The sequence below is a fragment of the Schistocerca cancellata genome, chromosome 3, assembly GCF_023864275.1.
Source record: "Schistocerca cancellata isolate TAMUIC-IGC-003103 chromosome 3, iqSchCanc2.1, whole genome shotgun sequence".
Taxonomy (NCBI): Eukaryota; Metazoa; Arthropoda; class Insecta; order Orthoptera; family Acrididae; genus Schistocerca; species Schistocerca cancellata.
Genome location: NC_064628.1, coordinates 633,058,606 through 633,077,536, shown reverse-complemented (window position 1 = coordinate 633,077,536; position 18,931 = coordinate 633,058,606). Strand labels below are relative to the sequence as shown.

General features: G+C 39.6%; 1 protein-coding gene across 1 annotated transcript in view; it reads left to right on the top strand.

Annotated features, from left to right (window-relative positions):
* Positions 1-18,931, top strand: part of LOC126175567 (serine/threonine-protein phosphatase PP1-alpha-like) — a 624,274-nt gene that overhangs the window by 589,955 nt on the left and 15,388 nt on the right. Inside the window, exons 3-4 of the mRNA XM_049922425.1 lie at positions 5,046-5,153; positions 5,250-5,338. Coding sequence (XP_049778382.1) covers positions 5,046-5,153; positions 5,250-5,338 — 197 coding nt within the window. The remainder of the gene's footprint in view (positions 1-5,045; positions 5,154-5,249; positions 5,339-18,931) is intronic.

Below are 18,931 nucleotides of genomic sequence, written 5' to 3'. Positions count from 1 at the left end.
GGCAGCTCCATTATGCTCTGCGAAATATTCACGTGGGCATCCATGTGTCCAGTGGAGTTCGTGCAAGGCACCATGACGGCCAAGGAGTATTGTACACTGGGTTGCAGACCACGTATACCCCTTCATGACGATCAAGTTTTGCGATGGCAGTAGCATTTTTCAAGAAGCGCAATGTCACTTGGCCAGGAGTATGATGGAGTGGTTCGAGGAACACAGTGGCGAGTTCCAGTTGACATGCTGGCCCCCAACTCGCCAGAGCTGAACCCAATCGAACACATCTGGGATGTGACTGAACGTGGTGTGAGAGCTCATCGCCCCCTCCCTGGAATTTACGGAAATTAGTTGAGTTGTGTGTGCAGATGTGGTGCCAACTTCCTCCAGCGACCTAGCAAGGCCTCATTGCTTCCATGTCATGCTGTGTCACCCCTGTTATCCATGCCAGAGGTAGACAAACTGGCTACTGGGTAGGTGGTCATAATGTTCTGGCTGATCAATTTAAACTCTTGTGATCCATCTTCTTTCCATGCGTAGCTGCAACTGTCGCAACAAACAAACTGCTGTGGAGAGCAGAAGTTCAGCAGTTGATCACTAGAGCCCGGATTTTAGTTACCTAAAACACAGCAAGCATTTATGACCAAAAACTTACATAAACATGACCTAAATAATAAAATATGATTTATATGAGTTTATTCAAAAAACATCGTTGATTTATTTTAATATACCCTGTGATACAAAATTCACTTCTGAAGAAGATGTGAGTAGGGCACTTACTTTTTGTAGTGTTTAAAACTAACTACCACTTACTTTTGAAATGTCTGCATGTGTTTGAAAAGAGACAAGAAGTATGGTGAAAACAATGGACCTATCCAAACAATAAAACCAATGTTTTACTACTGCACACAACTTGTTTACAGTAATCCAAATTTGATAACACGTCCTGTCAGTCTTCAGTTTCCACTGATCTGCACTGTATAACAAGTTCCATTTTCAGGTTTTCTATTTTCCAAGATCTTCGGTTGTCAGTGAGGATAGTTTTACACCCAGAAAAGCTCCTCTCCATGTCACAGGAGCGTATTTGAATGAGGAAAGGCCACACTGTCTTCTAATATTGTGGCATTTCCAGAAAGACTGTCGCTCACTTTGTTATATCGAAGAATATGCAGTATTCTGCTGGAAAATACTTTGCAATTTGTTGTTCACTTTGTCAGCCACATGACCATGAGCTTGCCCAACTCACTCTGCACATGTTGCACAATACCCAGGGCATTGTACAGCTGAGTACCAGCAGCTTCCAGGCATGTGATCGCTGTTGATACCACGGAAAAAGTTGGCATTCACGTATGCCAAGTTTCCAGACAAGGTATCTGTAAAGACCTCTTTTACAGTTGTGATGGAACTTGATTCATACTATCATGCCCAAAAAACATCATCTTTGTTTTGGTATTGTTAGTGCAGTAATACTCAGTGGCTTAATGCTGAGTAATACTCAGCAGCATTAAGCCAAGAAACGCATTGTGTAAGAACGGGTTGACAGGGGAGAGGCAGTGCAGGTGCTTGGTCCTTGAATTTTTGTAGCTATAACAAAGCTTTCACTTAGATTCTCTTGCCACAGTAAATTAATTTGTTCACATCAGGTTAATTTGATCGCACCTCCTCTGCCACTCTGTGTAATTCATGTGCAAGATGAGTGACGTACAACATTGGGGTTATAGAATCTGAAGCTCCTTGGCTGCTTTAGCCATCTATTAAGCACCATTTGTTACTAGCAGCAAAACATTGTCTCTGTTCACACCATCCAGCCACAGTAGCTTCATAGAGTTGTCAAACAAAAGGGCAACTGTCGACTTGTTTACCCTCTCGAGAGCTTCACATGTTAGGAGGAACATTTCTCCAGGCCCGTCAGCTTTTAGAACATCAACAACAACATTTGCAACATAATGCCCACTCACATCAATGGTTTCATCTATGGGCACCCAGACCTTTTGATCAGTAGCACTAATTCGTATTTTGCTAAGCACCTCCTCATACCACACAGATAAATAGTTCTTTATCAGTTTTGATTCGTATGGAACTGGATGTGTTGTATACTTTTCCAAGAAGTGCCTGAAGTGTGGGTTCTTCAGCTTCTCCAATGAAATGCTGCAAGACACCATCATCTCACACAAGTCCTTGAAGAAGAATTGCACTAGAACCCGTCTGCACAAATAAGGGCTGTGTTATGCAAAATCTCCTGCACAAGTAAAAATGGAAGAAAAATAGTTGGAGAATTTAGCAAGATGATTTAAGATTGAGAATTACCTTGTGTTGATGAGATCGAGTGAAGGAAAAGGTGTCCTGAGTCACAGGCAATTCACTACATCATTAATACTCCATTGCTGCTATATCTCTACTACCTCAAGAATTAATGTATATGTCATGTGCCATTGAATAAATGTTTCACAGAGTTCTTACCATGTCAGATTTGTATTCAGTCTCAAACTTTCAATGACTTCATCTGTAGTCATCATCTGGACATTTTAGTAGGCCAATTGGTACTTCATTTAGTTGGCAAAATTATATCATATAGATGTCAGAAAGTCACGGAATTCCCATATGCTACCAGAGATTATGTCAATATCTGTTACTGAAGAATATTGGTAGTAATGTTCATTTCATTATATTGTGAATGAGCTAGCTTATTTCTCTGTAGCCTTTCTGCATCATTTGCCTGTTTACATGCACCACTAAGGGTATGGCTGCAGTCCCGGTTAAAATTGTGGTTACACACTGTTTGTTGGATGTCTCATGGGTATCCACACTCATAAGCTATTTTACGGAAGTGGTAGTAATGAATGCTTTTAGCACTCTTTATGTATTTGTATTGTTTATAGTTCTGAAAGGGGTGGTAAGAGGAGGAGGAGGAATAAGCAGAGCAGGAGATAGTGAACAACAGAGCCAGTACATAGCCAGTACCACTAAGGAAGTGGTCCCCATCTGATAGATGGCTTACCTTCAACACTGACACATGTCCTCACTCCAAGAGGCACTGAAGAGAGCTTTGGGATATGATCATTTCAACTTGGGCCTGGAGTTTGCTGACCAGGAACTGCAGCCTATCACCTGTCACCCAGCTCGCCAACCAAATACTAGAAATGAAAATTTCTGCCACCACCATGATTCAAATTGGCTACTCAGCTCTGATTTGAGTGCCCCCCACACAAATGATAAATGTTCATTATAAACCTCAGGTGTAGCTACATGTAGTCTGAGAGTAATATCAGTTAGTGGAACTCAGGACTAACTAGAGTAAAATTACCTTTTACCAACTGTGTTGTGTCCCTCTACCAAACCATACTGGTGGCGCACATCTGACACCAAGCTGTAGTTCATAAACCTGTGAGTATTATTCAGTAGCTACGATACAATGACACACCTTTCCAAAGTAAGTTCATCAGTTGTGAACAGACTGCTCATAAATACATTTACAATTTTTAGAACTCTTCTGCCATTAGATTTGCTCCTGAATGTTTTTCATCTTTTCCAGAAACAAAACCAAAAAGAGACCATTGGGGTGGGAAGTCAGTGATGCGGTCAGTAGAGATGGACCACAAACTTGGATTAGGAAAGGATGGGCAAGGAAATTGGCCATACACTATCAAAGGAACCTGTTATAGCATTGCTTTACATAAACAATTTCAAAAAATTATGGAAAACCTAAATATGGGTAATCAAAACTATCATCCTCCAGAATGTAAGTCCAGTGTCTTAACAAGTGAAAACTAACTAGTTTCAAAAGACCTAACACTAGTGCAATGAATAACTTCTCTTTTATATAATTGTATTATGCAGTTACTCTGTAGCCAAAAGTGCTAACACACACTTGTGCAATGGTACTTAACTTGGAAGTGTCTGATTCGAATTCTGATAGATGAAGAAATTTCTATTGCCTCATTTGGCCAGCAAGTGGAGGAGAGGTGGTGGGATACAATTACTGACCATGAAACTTTGCATCCATGTCCTAGGTTAAATTCCATACTCTCGACAGTGCATCATGAATTGAGGGCATATGACACTACCTACAGCTATCTGTCTGTAGGAGGTCAATGTTAGCCTTTCCTCTCTCTCTCTCTCTCTCTCTCTCTCTCTCTCTCTCTCTCTCTCACACACACACACACACACACACACACACACACACACACACACACACACACACACACATCTTTGTCATTAAAAATAACAGCAAAACAACGCATACATGACATGAAATCCTATGTACATCCATCACTACCGCCTGCACTGGAGAGATAAAACTTTTACATAGACTTCAAAAAGCACGGGTGCCACTGAATATGAGCAAGAAAAGGATTTTGTGTTAGGCAGCTGAACAAAATCCCACATATCTCCTAGCCAACAATGCCAAAATACTTTACCTTTTCACCTCAAAGAACATAGTGTTAGTTTCTCTACTGTTACTATTTGCAGTTTTTTTTTTTTTTTTTTTTTTTTTTTTTTTTTTTTTTTTTTTTTTATGAAACCATGTTATCTAGTTTTCATCCCCTCATTCTTTCACTCTCACCTTCCACAGCCTAAAATAGTACCCCTGTCAAAGCTTCCTCATGGGCAGGAGACACAAAATTGTGGTTTAACTTAATATGCTAGTATCTGTTGTACTGATATATCTGAAGTTTAGGAACCATTGGTACACTGTTATATGTAAAGGAATCCCTTTGAAAACCAAAGGTGAAAACTTAATCATGATCCTAATACACCACAACATATATAACTAGCATTATTTTGGTTCCTGACATTGTTCTTAGCTTAACTGTAACTTTATGTTTTGTCTGTGTGAAGTTAAAAGTGAATAACTTGTTCTACATTAAAGAAAATGTAAATGAATAGTATTTTGATGCACTATTTAGACAACATACTAAAACAATTTGTTATTTGTTTTCTTGGTTTTTCATCTGCCACATAAAATATGCCTGATGTTACAGTAAACATAGAGCTGCAAGGAGAAGAAAACTTCATATGATGTAAGCTAAAACTATTTTCTCATTTTGTTACAGGGGAAAGAATTCTCTAGAAACAATTTGTCTGCTGTTAGCATACAAACTAAAGTATCCCAATAACTTCTTCTTACTAAGAGGGAACCATGAATGTGCAAGCATTAACAGGTAATGGAACTGGCATCACTAATTGCAAATAACTTTTTTCTGATATTAATATATGTTGTGTACAAAACTCTTCCATAATTCCATTCTTTGTTTCAGAGTTTATGGGTTCTATGATGAGTGTAAAAGGCGATATAGTGTGAAATTGTGGAAGACTTTTACTGATCTGTTCAACTGCCTGCCAGTTGGTGAGAAACACTTATCATTTTCACTTAAATCAAATTACAGTTTGGATTACATTTAGTGAGTGATAGATTACAATGATAGCTAAATTTGTCGAACTGAAAGGCTTTCATTGCTCATGCAGACTACCCTGATAAACTATGAGAGCAGTAAGCAGTTGCTAAGAGTTGAGGAGTGTGTGAAGACTATACTCTTGTATGACCTAGTCATCTTGAAAAGCCAAAACAGTGCCGTCAATAGTGATGTGCCTGACAGAAACTTTATAACTAACAGAGTTGATTCTGTTACGTACATTGACACTCTTCTTTCCCTTCTTTGGACCAGATTCTGATTATAATGTTTTTTGAGAACTGTGTTGGATTTACACTCGTCAGCCTCAATTTGAATGTTGTGGCACCAGGAGGCAACAATCTCAACCTCATCACTACTCTCCCTCTAGATTCTAGACTGTTGAGCCAGAACTAAAATAAAATAAAAGTTTTAGTAAGAAGCCAACTTGTAAATATAGTGATTACCACAAAATTAATTGAAATTAAAAACATCAGTCCATTACTAACATAAATTTTTGTCAGGTTACACAATGCTGCATACAACTGACCTTCTTTTACTAAATAATCTAATACAAGAAATAGTTGCATGTTCTAACTTACACTGAAATTAGCGGTACCAACAAATAGCCTTTTTATTGTTATTGATGTGTCTGAGTTCATAAATTTTACTACTACATCATCTAAGTGAGGATTTTTTTCTGTCTCTGAAAGGACTGAAAATTAAAACAAATGTGAAAGTTGAAACCCATTTTCAATGATTTACATATAGATGCTACCTACATATTAAGACTGTTTTTCCACATAATTAACATAGAAAATGAAATATGTTTTTCATTCGCTCTGCAAAAATGTTGACACCTGCAAGTAATTTCAGATGACACGTCATCTCTTTAACCACTTCATCATTTTCAAAAAAATGTGAATATCACTTCTTGCACAATCAAGACTGTAGGGAAGGTAATCAGCACATAAAGTTGATATCAGTGAAAAATTTTTAATGTTTTGCATAATTTTGTGTCACAGAATGAAACTGGACAAAGCATGTCACTTACTTTTCTTGAAATTCCTCTTCTAAGATTTCAGTCAAACATGGTTTTAAATTTCCAAACTCAGCATGACATCATATTATTCAGATATATATGCAGTGTTAAGCTCTCTAAGACTGAATGAAACATAATAGCTGTTAGCCCGTATAGAGGTCTAAATGGCAATGTAAATGCATTTTTGGTAAATCTGAATTAGTGGTTTAAAAAAAGCTATTGAAGTTTAAAGAAAATATTGGTGAGTGTGGGGATTCTGACATTGAAATGGCTAATTAACGGCAACAAAATTCCAGTACATTTTTTATAATTTTAAAATCATTAAACCTGCACTGCACAAACAAATGTCGAACATATAATGATACATCTTTAGATAATATTATTGTTAATTTACATAGAGATGAATATGTAGCTAGACTGGCAGGAGGAGAATTTACAGACTATGATTTATTGCTATTAACATTCTGTCATAAGCACCCAACTTATTCCGAACATGAGTGTCAAACAGACGAAAATTATTTTGATAATTTTTTTTTAAAAAAAATTGACATTTCTGATATTCTTCTTTCTTATTAATAAATCTTAGCTCCACAGATAAACATAAAAATAAAACAGTTAATTTATATACAAAAGAACTGGCAAAAAATAGATTTCCCTAATTTTGAATTGAATACGTAAAAGCGAGTGATGATTATCAGGTTTTACAATGCTTGCCTGAGAGATAAAATGGATTACCTATCCCCGTTCTCAAAAATGGTGAAAATAGCTCCTCCAGAGTTACTGACCTATCTCCGTTGTGCCAATGATCTCAAAAATATTTGAATCTTTCATGTACAATAAATTTTAAAAAAATATTTTGCAAAACAAAATTTTTGAGGCTTTTGCTGCCACTTGTTTATGTCTTGCTCATTGGCTTTTATCCCAGGAACTTTGGCCAACATTTAACAATTATTCTGACATTTTGTGAGCACAAGTGGCTGACACTGACAAGCATTCAACACACATTGTGCTGGTGCAACAGCAGCATTTATACATCATGCAGCCAGACCTATTTTGGAAGAATGTATCAACCAATTTAGCAAAGAAATCTTAGAAGTGTCCTACCTCATGTGGAAACAGTAATACATGTGTAGGAGCAGTTACCCCGGAATGACATATTTTAGACTCTTTCAGTTTCATATCTCATGTGGCTTACTCATGTCAGTAACATTTTCAACATAGAAAAATATGACTGTACAGTAGGCTATATGCAACACTTCTCCTATGGAGTACAACTCCCCCACCCCCCTTTTTTTATCTGGCGTAGAATACTAAGAACTGTGAATCTACTTTTCCATGTTGCTACATTCTTTGTCAAGAATAATACTAATGAGCGTATTGCCAAAGAAGCAATTCACAAACACAACACCAGAAATAACACAAACATTGAAATTTTTCATGGCACTGGCTAGTGAGACGAGGAAACTCCAATCAGAATTTTTAATACATTTCCTCTCTCCACACAACCCATGACATTTAAAAATTTCAAAACAATTACATAACTGGCTGACAGAAAATAGATGTTAAAATAATAAAGATTTCTATTATAATTACAATTTTGATTTTAATATTTGAGACTGATGCTTTACTGTTTCATCTGATAGAACAGTGTTGTTTTTTGTATTAAAGATTCTAACTGTACCTTTAGGTTTGAGTACACTACCTATGACAAAGCCTATTTCATTGAGAATGATACATAAATTTAAAATGTGTAGCCTTTCCAATGTCTCACAATATGCAGCTGCACGGATTGTTGTTCATGATAGCATTAAGTCTTGTGACCTCCAGAAGTGAAGAACTGCAGAGCTGTTTCACAACATGACTTGATGGACAAGTGACAAACTCATTTTCATAGTAGTACAAAGCTATTACTCTGCTGTCACATATGTTTCAGTAGTAATTATGTTGAAAAATAATTAGTATATGTTAAGTCTGGTGCAAAATTATGAGATAAAATTGCAGCCTATGATCTTCAGGAGCCATAATTTTCAGTTGTGCTGATAGACACATGTAAAAGTACATGGAACTGCCATTACCAAACTGACAAAGCGCTTTAATGGGCATAAGAAAACTGTCTGCCTTGGGAAACCTAGTGCCCAATCGCAGCACATGCTCTACAGTGTGACTCAAAGGATCCGAGTGAGTGCCTGCTTCACGAGTGAGATGTATACACTGTCCAGTCACTTTAATGTGACCACCTGCCAACAGCCTCAATAGCTGCCTTTTGCAGCACAGACCACTGTGAGATTAGCAAAGAGAGTGTCAGTGAGATTCTGAAAGGTACTGACATGTATGTGGAGCCATGCCGACTCCAGTGTCTACACAAGATTTCTCGGTTGAGGATCCATGGCATGAACTGCCCGATCAATGTGATCCCACAGATTCTCAATTGGGTTTTAATCTAGGGGGTCTGGTGGCCAGGGGAGTATGGTAAACTCCTCCTGGTGCCCTTGGAAGTGCACACATACACTGCAAGCTGAGTGACATGTTGCACTGTCCTGCTGACAGGTGCCATCGAGCTGAGGAAAAACAAACTTCATATAGGGGTGGATGCATTATTGTGCTGATCCATTGTGCCCAGGAAATGCCACAAAAATGTATCCCAGACCATAACGTTCTCTCCTCCGGCATACGTATTTACTTTCCAATGTTTCATGCTGAACACGCCAATGACCATCAGTCCAATGGCACATAAAATATGGTCCATCTGGAAAAGTCACCTGTCACCACTCAGGAGAAGTCTAGTTTTGGTATTGGTGTGCAAATTCCAGGCTTCATCACTGATGAGCAGCACACAGCATTGGTGCTTGAATAAAGTGCATGCTGCAAAGGCCCATATGCAGCAACATCACTGAACAGCTGTTGAGGGGACACTGTTAGTAGCCCATTGGTTCATCTGGATGGTCAGTTGCTTAGCAGTTGCATGTCAGTTCACCCACACACAACTCCCTAGTCATCTTTCACCCCTGTCATCTATGGCCCTTGGTGCACCACAGTTGCCTCGGCGCCAGTTTTGGGTAGTGCCATTTTGCTATAGACAATAGACTTTAACCACAGAAGCACACAAACAGTTTACACTTTCCATTTTGGAAATGCTTCCATGCTTAGATGAAAAACCAGTGACTGTCCCCTTTTGTGTGTTGGATAGGTTGCTCTGTTTCCACATTATGACAACAACTGCCCTGTTTTCTGCATCCAGCCTGACACACTTTATATGCCTTCCACTGTTGGTGCTGCCATCTGCCATCTGTGCATGGTTACTGAATGTTGACATTGAACATTGGCAGGGGCCGCAGCTTTCTGCCAGTTGGCTCTTTGCGAGCGTCTGATGGTGTCTGTATATTGGGCCACATGGGTATTGTTACTTCCTGGTTTCCTCTTCATACAGCACTGGAAGTGGTGGCCATTCTGAGCCATTTAGACTCTGCAGTAATGATATGCAATCTTTCTCTCCCCCCAGACCAGCCTCGTACACTTCTGCTCTTTTTGCCCTCCTTCAATAGCTACCTTCCCCCCTTCTTTATCCTTAGAGATTTTAATGCTCATAACCCTTTGTGGGGCAGTACTGCAACTACTGACTGGGGCAGGATTATTGAGGACCTGCTGACAGTGCTAGATCTCTCATTCCTCAACACTGGAGCCCCCACACACTTAAATGTGGCACGCAGCACTTTCTCAGCCATTGATCTTTCCATCTGCCTGGATCTGTCCCCTCTGTTCAATGGACAATTCATAATGGTTTGCATGATAGTGATCATTTTCCAATCATCTTATCTTTTCATCACCATCAATCTCCTAGACTCCCTTCCAGCTGGACCTTTACTAATGTGAATTGAGATCCTTTTCCTTGGCTACCATCGCAACCACTCAATCACATGACACTGATGAGTCTGTATGGAGTTTGACCTTTGCCATCCTCTTGGAAACTGCTTATTCCTTCTTCCTCAGGTTCTGCCTGATGGAACACTATCCCTTGGTGGACTCATGAAATTGCTGTGGCTATTAAAGATCACTACAAACAGCATCCACCTCTTGAAATCCTCTTCAACTTTATAAATGGCTTTGTACTTTGGCCCATTATCCTATTAAATACCCAAAAAGGATTTGTTGGGAACAACATATCACTGCCGTAGGGCAGTTCCCTCTTCCCAGGTATGGGAAAACATCAGGTGCATTTTTGGCCTCCATACTCCTACAAGTATCCCATGAATTTCCCTGAATGACGTTATTCTCACCAGACCAGATTCTGTCGCTGAGCATTTTGCCCAGAATTTCGTCCAGGCCTCAGCATCAGTCCACTATCTGCCCACATTCTATCTTTTCAAATACCATCTGGAGTGACTCCCTTCATCTTTTGTTTCCTGCTGCCTGGAGCTTTATAACACCCCATTTTGTGAACAGGAATTCGCCAGCACCCTTGTTTTCTGTCCTGACATGGCTCCTGGATTGGACTGAGTTGGGTGCACACCCAAATCCTTCAGCACTTATTTGTGGCTAGCCATCATCTTACTAGACCTTTTGAAGCATCTCTCAAGCGAGGGGGAATTCCGTTCCCACTGGTGAGAAAGTGTAAGTTTTCCAGTTTTGAATTTGGAAAATTGCTTCATCTGATGGACAGGTATTGTCCATTTTAACCAATATCCTCTGCGAGTTACCTGAAAGTGGGGTGAGTGGAATGCTGTATTGGATCCTTGAGTCCTGGGACCTTTTGGCTTTGACTCCGGGTGGTTTTCTATTGTAGATAATTTAGTCCACATCGAGTCTGATATCTGAATGGCTTTTACCCAGCATCAATATACTTTCCAATAGTCTTTGATCTGCATAAAGCTTATAATATCACATGGCACCACCACATCCTTTCCACCTTTCATGAGTGGGCCTCCATAGCCCACTCCCAAACTTTGTATTTTTTTCATGTCACACTTTCCAGTTACAGGTTGGCACCTCCCACAGCACCTCCTATGTGCAGGAGAATGGAGTTCTGAAGGGTTTTGTTTTGAGAGTTGCTCTCATTTTAGTGGCGGGGTTTCGGGTGGTTAGTTTTCGGGTTCCGCTAATTAGATCAGGTGTCCACTATATGCAGGAGGTGGCTACACAGGTAGCAGAGGCTGTGTGCCGTGGACTGGGCGGTTTTTTATGTTAGAGGGTCTCAGGAAAACACAAGAAGGGCTTCAGCTACAAAGGGTGCAGGCCAAACACAGGAAGAACATAGATACAGGAACTATTGCTATAACAGTTGTAAATTGTTGTTGCTGTGTTGGGAAAGTACCAGAGCTCCAAGCACTAATAGAAAGCACTGCTGCTCAAATCGTTATATGTACTGAAAGCTAGCTAAAGCCAGAGATAAGCTCAGTTGAAAATTTTGCAAAGAACCTAATGGTGTTCCAAAAGGTTAGGCTAAACACAGTTGGCGGTGGTGTGTTTGTTGCTATTAGAAGTAGTTTATCTTGTCACGAAATTGAAGTAGATAGTTCCTGTGAGTTAATATGGGCAGAGGTCATCGTTGGCAGTTGGAATAAAACAATAATTGGATCCTTTTACCGACCTCCCAATCCAGATGATACAGTTGCTGAAAGGTTCAAAGTAAACCTGAGTTTGATCTCAAACATGTACCCGACTCATGTGATAATAGTTGGTGGAGACTTTAATTTACCCTCAATATATTGGTGAAAATACACGTTTAATTCTGGAGGTACACATAAAACATCATCCAAAATTTTGCTAAATGTATTCTCTGAAAATTATTTCGAGCAGTCAGTTCATGAGCCCATGCGATTAGTAAATGGTTGTGAAAACACACTTGACCTCTTAGCAACAAATAATCCTTAGTTAGTAACAAGCATCAAAATGGATACATGGATTAGTGAACACAGGGTTGTCGTAGCAAGATTGAATATTGTAACCCCCAAATCCTCCAAAAATAAACGAAAGATGTATCTATTCGAAAAAGCAGATAAAATTTCACTTGACACCTTCCTGAGAGGCAGCCTCCATTCCTTCCAAATTAATGATAAAAGTGTAGACCAGATGTCACTTCAATTCAGAGAAATAGTATCAGCAGCAATTAAAAGATTTATACCAAATAAATTAACAAATGATGGAGCTGATCCTCCTTGGTACACATAATGGATCAGAACACTCTTGCAGAAACAACGAAACAAACATGCCAAATTCAAACAGACCAAAATCCCCGAGATTGGTGCTCTTTTACAGAAGCTCAAAGTTTACCACAGACTTCAATGGGAGATGCTTATAACAGTTTCCACAATGAAACTTTGTCTCGAAACCTGGCAGAAAATCCAAAGAGATTCTGGTCATATGTGAAGTATGTTAGCAGCAAGAAACAATCAATGCCTTCTCTGCACAATAGCAATGGAGATACTGTCAAAGACAGTGCTGCCAAAGCAGAGTTACTAAACATAGCCTTCTGAAATGCCTTCACAAAAGAAAATGAAGTAAATATTCCAGAATTCAAAGTAAGAACAGCTGCCAACATGAGTAACATATAAGTAAATATCCTCGGAGTAGTGAAGCAACTTAAATCACTTAATAAAAGCAAGTCTTCTGGCCCAGACTGTATACCAGTTAGGTTCCTTTCAAAGTATTCTGATGCATTAGCTCCATACTTGACAATCGTACACAACCGTTTGCTCGACAAAAGATCCATACCCAAAGACTGGAAAGTTGCACAGGTAACACCTATATTCAAGAAAGGTAGTAGGAGTAATCCACTAAATTACAGACCCATATCATTAACGTTGATATGCAGCAGAATTCTGGAACATATATTGTGTTCAAACATTAAGAACTACCTTGAAAAAACTGTCTATTGACACACAGTCAACATGTGTTTAGAAAACATCATTCTTGTGAAACACAACTAGCTCTTTATTCGCATGAAGTTTTGAGTGCTATTGACATGATATTTCAGATCGATTTATTATCTCTGGATTTCCAGAAGGCCATTGACACTGTACCACACAAGCAGCTTATAGTGAAATTGTGTGCTTATGGAATAGCATCTCAATTATGTGATTGGATTTGTGACTTCCTTTCAGAGAGGTCACAGTGCATAGTAATTGATGGGAAGTCATTGAGTAAAACAGAAGTGATTTTTGGTGCTCCCTAAGGTAGTGATACAGGCCCTTTGATGTTCCTTATCTACATAAACAATGTGGGAGATACTCTTAGATTGTCTGCAGATGAGGGCAAAACGATTTAGAAAAGATATCTGATATCTGAATGGTGCAAAAATTGGCAGTTGACCCTAAGTAACAAAAAGTGTGAGGTCATCCACATGAGTGCTAAAAGGAATCCATTAAACTTCAGTTACATGATAAATCAGTCAAATATAAAGGCCATAAATTCAACTACATACATTGGAATTACAATTACGAATAAAATTGGAAGGAACACATAGAAAATGTTGCGGGGAAGGCTAACCAGAGACTCTTTTATTGGCAGGACACTTAGAAAATGTAACAGATCTACTAATGAGACTGCCTACACTACGCTTGTCTGTCCTCTTTTAGAATACTGCTGCATGGTGTGGGATCCTTATCAGATAGGACTGAAGGAGTACATCGAAAAGGTTCAAAGAAGGGCAATACATTTTGTATTATCACGAAATATGGGAGAGTGTGTCACTGAAATGATACAGGATTTGGGCTGTACATCATTCAAAGAAAGGCATTTTTTGTTATGATGGAATCTTCTCACAAAATTCCAGTCACCAACTTTCTCTTCTGAATGTTAAAATATTTTGTTGACACCGACCTACATAGGGAGAAACGATCACCACTATAAAATAAGGGAAATCAGAGCTCCTACGGAAAGATATATGTGTTCGTTTTTTCCGCGCGCTATACGAGACTGGAATAATAGAGAATTGTGAAGGTGGTTCGATGAGCCCTCTGCCAGGCATTTAAATGTGGTTTACTGAGTATCCATGTAGATGCAGATGTAGATGTATTGTCTATCAATTGCCCAGTGGCAGCTGCAGGTCCTACTGTGGCTCCTTTTTTGTATCCTGATAATTTTTGCATTTATTTTTGTTCATCCGTGAAGGATGTTGCTGAACACAGGCTGCGGGGTAGCAATATACTGAGCGCAAAGTTGGGCTCTCACTCATAGCTCCATTTTTAGGCTGCCAAGGCCTGTTTTATGGATTTCTGTCACTTCCACACAGTCCATCTCCATCCATATCTGTACCTTGATGGCCAGTCCCTCAATGTGGTGGACACCCACCTTTTTTGGAACTAGTCTTTGATGTCCAGTTGATGTGGTTCCTCATCTTCACCAGCTAAAGTGGCCATGTTGGTTGCATCTCAGCCCTTCAATGCCTCAGCAACATCAACTAGACCAAGGACTGCTCTGCTCCGCTATGGCTCTACAAAGCTTTGGACCAGTCCCATTGAGATTATGGGAATCTTGTGTAGGGCACGGCATCACCTCTGACATTACAGACATTGTACCTGATACACCTTTCAGACCAGCCCAGTGATCTCTTCTTTTTGAGGCAGGGGTTCCACCATTGCAGGTTATATGCCAACAATTGAATGGTTATGCGTTACACAACTGCTGATCCCCAGAGCACTTAAACTACGATATCTTCTTTTGAGATACAGAGATTCAACTCCCGCTATGGTGGACCAGGTCTGGGGTCATGATCGTCATTCACATCCAGTCCCTTTTTTCAGTACTCAAGCTTTCACCTCTATCACCTCTTCTTTGGGCCCACACATGTACTCCTACATAGCACATCCCTCATACACAGCTCTTTCTTGAACTACCACAAGGTTCAAAAGACTCCGCTCAGCCTGAGGCCCCTGCTGCCAATTCTTTTTCATTCTTGGCATGTTTTGGGATTCAGAAGTAGCCTGTACTGATGGCTCAATGGTTGCTGGTCAAGCTGGCTTTGCTTACATTCATGTGGGGTGTAATGAGCTCTGCTCCTTGCCAGATGGCTGCAGTGTCTTCACTGTGGAGTTGGTATCCATCTCTCGTGCTCTTGAGCTTATCTGTTCCTGCACTGGTGAGTCCTTTCTCATCAGTAGTGGCTCTTTGAGCAGTTTAAAAGCTCTTCATCAGTGTTATCCTTGCCATCTCTTGGTCCTGACTATGTGGGATTCGTTTTTTGATCTCAAACAATGTGGATACGTGGTGGTCTTTGTCTGCACTCCAGGTCATGTTGGAATCCCAGTGAATGAACTCAATGACAGGCTGGACAAGTTGGCTACTGGCAACCTGCCTCTTGAGAACAGCACTCCATAACTGGACCTTTGATTGATATGATGTCATCAAGTGCTAAGGATATGGAATACGAAATGGCATACTCTGACTTTGCCAAACAACCTACAGATTATAAAGGATACTACGAATTGTGGAGATCCTCCATGCAGGCCTCTTGCAAGGACTCTATCATCCTTTGCCGCATCCACCGTATTTGGAAGACTCGTGGACAGCTCCTCCATTGTGAGGATCCACCCTACTGTCATTGTGGTGCCCATTTGAGAGTGGTCCACATTTTGCTAGGCTGTCCTAACCTAGCCGCCCTGTGGCAGACTAAATCTTCCTGAGTTGCTCCCCTAGTGCTAGTGGATCAAGTCTCAGAGACTAGCCTGGTTTTATGGTTTATTTGAGGAGGAGTTCTTACAACTCTCTCTAAGGAAGAGCACCTTAGCCTTGTCAGGCCATTAAGGAGTTGACAGGATGCTATGTTGCCTCCTCTCAGCCTCGTCAGCCCATTGAGGGGTTTGCAGTATGCTACATTGCCTCCCCTGCATTGAACGGACAGTGACTGTCAGGGCTTGGTGGTGGCACTCCAACCCCTACCCTACATGGTCTTTTGCTCTTCTTCCCCCTTCTCGCATGTTTGATTGATTTAGTGTTCTCCCTTTGTTTTCCTATGCTTCTCTCACACTGGACCTGTCACTAGTCTTTTTTGGGTATTGTTGGGTGGCGTGCCTCTGGTATGTGGTAGGGGTATGACCTCCATCACACTTTCTGCCTTGGGGGCCTCTGGCACTCCTGGGACAGGGAACCCTGTATGCCTCTCTTCCTCTGCCCCCTTTTCTTCTTCCTTGTTCCTTTCTTTAGGTCTTGATGACCTCGATAGCCCTTGGGGTTTCTTTCCTTGAGTTTTGCACACTAGGACTTTCTTTGCCGTGTAGTTTTATTGACTTGCCTATTCCAGGTAGGAGGGACTGATGACCTTGTACTTTGATCCCTTTAATCAGTAAACCAACTAACCAGTGTACTGGGGTACTTTTATCATATCTTTTACAAAAGACCATGGTCCTAGCTTTTATAAAATAAAATTAAGATCTTTGTCCGAATGATACAGACCTTATACTTAATGCTGTAGTTAGGAAGTGTTATTTGTTGTTAAGAAATCAAGTTGGTCGCCCACTTCCAATACTATCAACACTGAAAAGCTGGGCATCACACACTTTCATACATTTTTCTGCTGTGCTTGCAGATGTTTTGAATCTAATGAATGCCCAGTTATCTGTACAGTCGTAAGGTGAACATGTATGTGTACTCTCATCCAGTGAAATAAATCAGCAGAATCAATGATTTAATTATGGGACAGCACACAAACATGTTATTTCTACACCTACATCTACAGTACATCTACACTATACTCTGCAAGCAACTGTGAAGTGCATGTCGAAGGTTAACAACTAATCAATTAAATTCTATTATCTACTCCATACAGGATGATGTCGCAGTAGTATATGACTTCGGCATAAAAAATCAGTCTGTTTGGAAAGATCTTAATATAACAGAGACAAATTCCTACATTCCCAGTCTACAGTAAATAAATGAATCTAGGTGTTTACAATGACAGTTTCAGTTGTCATTATTCTATCCTGTATTTTGCATTTCTTGGGTGTATTAAGAAGTTCCACACATATTTAAATTAATGGGCATCACTTTCTGGATGATGCAATAAAACTTTCAGGTCGAAAAAATGTTACTAAACATATAATAGAAACACTGTTCACCTTAGAAATGAAATGTTCTAAATTGTCATTGATTCATCTCAATGTTAAGGGCAAAGAAACTCTTTTTAAACATCATAGCTAAAGCTATAAACTGCTTAATGCATAACAAAGAGGAAGCAACAATGTTTTTTTTCCAATTTTCAAACAACATGTTTGGGATCATGAGTACCTGAAAATACAAAAACTATCTTGTTGTTATGGGTTGCACAAAGACATTCATGAAAGAATTGTAAGGGAGTTGTACATGTGTACCAAGAAAATGCACATTAGCAGCAAAAATAATTTGTTGCCATCCCAGAGGGCTTCAGTGATAACTGTTCACTCAATGAGATTGTTTTCAGATCTTCAGCAATTGACGATGACATACATCTTAATTGTATTGTTGGACCAAGACCCACTGGATAATTTTTTCTTGCATATTGGATGAGTTAGTCATTTCCACTTGAATCCTCTAACAGAAGTAAAATGTTGATTGCAGGTGCTACTTTTGTGGCACAACACTTATGATATTCATCTGTCAAATGAAACTTAAATGGAAGCAGACAACAGTGACAGATTCTTGACATCATATCTGTTTAGAGGTATTTTGCCCAACATAGTGAAGTACCGAAAATGACAGAAAGTGAAAGAGAGCTGCAGGATATTAACTTGCCTTTTTCACCTGCACCAGAAGAATTTGCTGTTAAAGAGGAACCTGACTGCTCCGCAGAAGAATTCCGTTACTTCTCTGGCTACATCACTCATTGCACAAAGAACTATGGTGACAAACTTGAAATGCCATCTAGTGGTTTAATTCTGCATGCTACACATCTGGAACATGTTGGCTGGATTGAAGTTCTGTCATGTGATGGGCTTACAGTTTTGACAGAGGACTGTTTATGTAAACCACCTCAGTTCGAATTAACTTTTAATTAATTTAATGGTTTGGATGGTATTTGAAAAGAAAGAAATGTAGCAAAATCAATCTGTGCTGGTGCCCAAACAAAATTTGCTGATTTTTTGCCAGAAATTATAAAATTTTCATGCAGTTCCTGAATATGAGGCTGAAAATGCAAAAGACTGCAGTTGTACAGATTCGAAAATCCTTTCAGTGGCCTCTTCATCCACTGCTAATGTCTAAACAGGTAAACCAACTGCTTTAAATAATTTTCTGGAAACTTACTGCAGTTATTTGTGTTTATGAATCACTTGGGTCATCAGCCATGGCCTTGTTTTGCTCTGATATGTCTAGTGATATGATTGTACCAGCCATTTTTGGCCTTACCTTTCTTTAAATAATCTTAGATTAAAGAAGGAAATTCTATGTTCATAGCATTTGCAGATTTATAGAAAGCAGTTGACAGTGTTGACTGGAGTACGCACTTTAATATTCTGAAGGTAACAGGGATAAAATGCAGGAAATTATAAGTTTTTTGCAACTTGTACAGAAACAAGACTGTGGTCATAAGAGTCAAGGACAA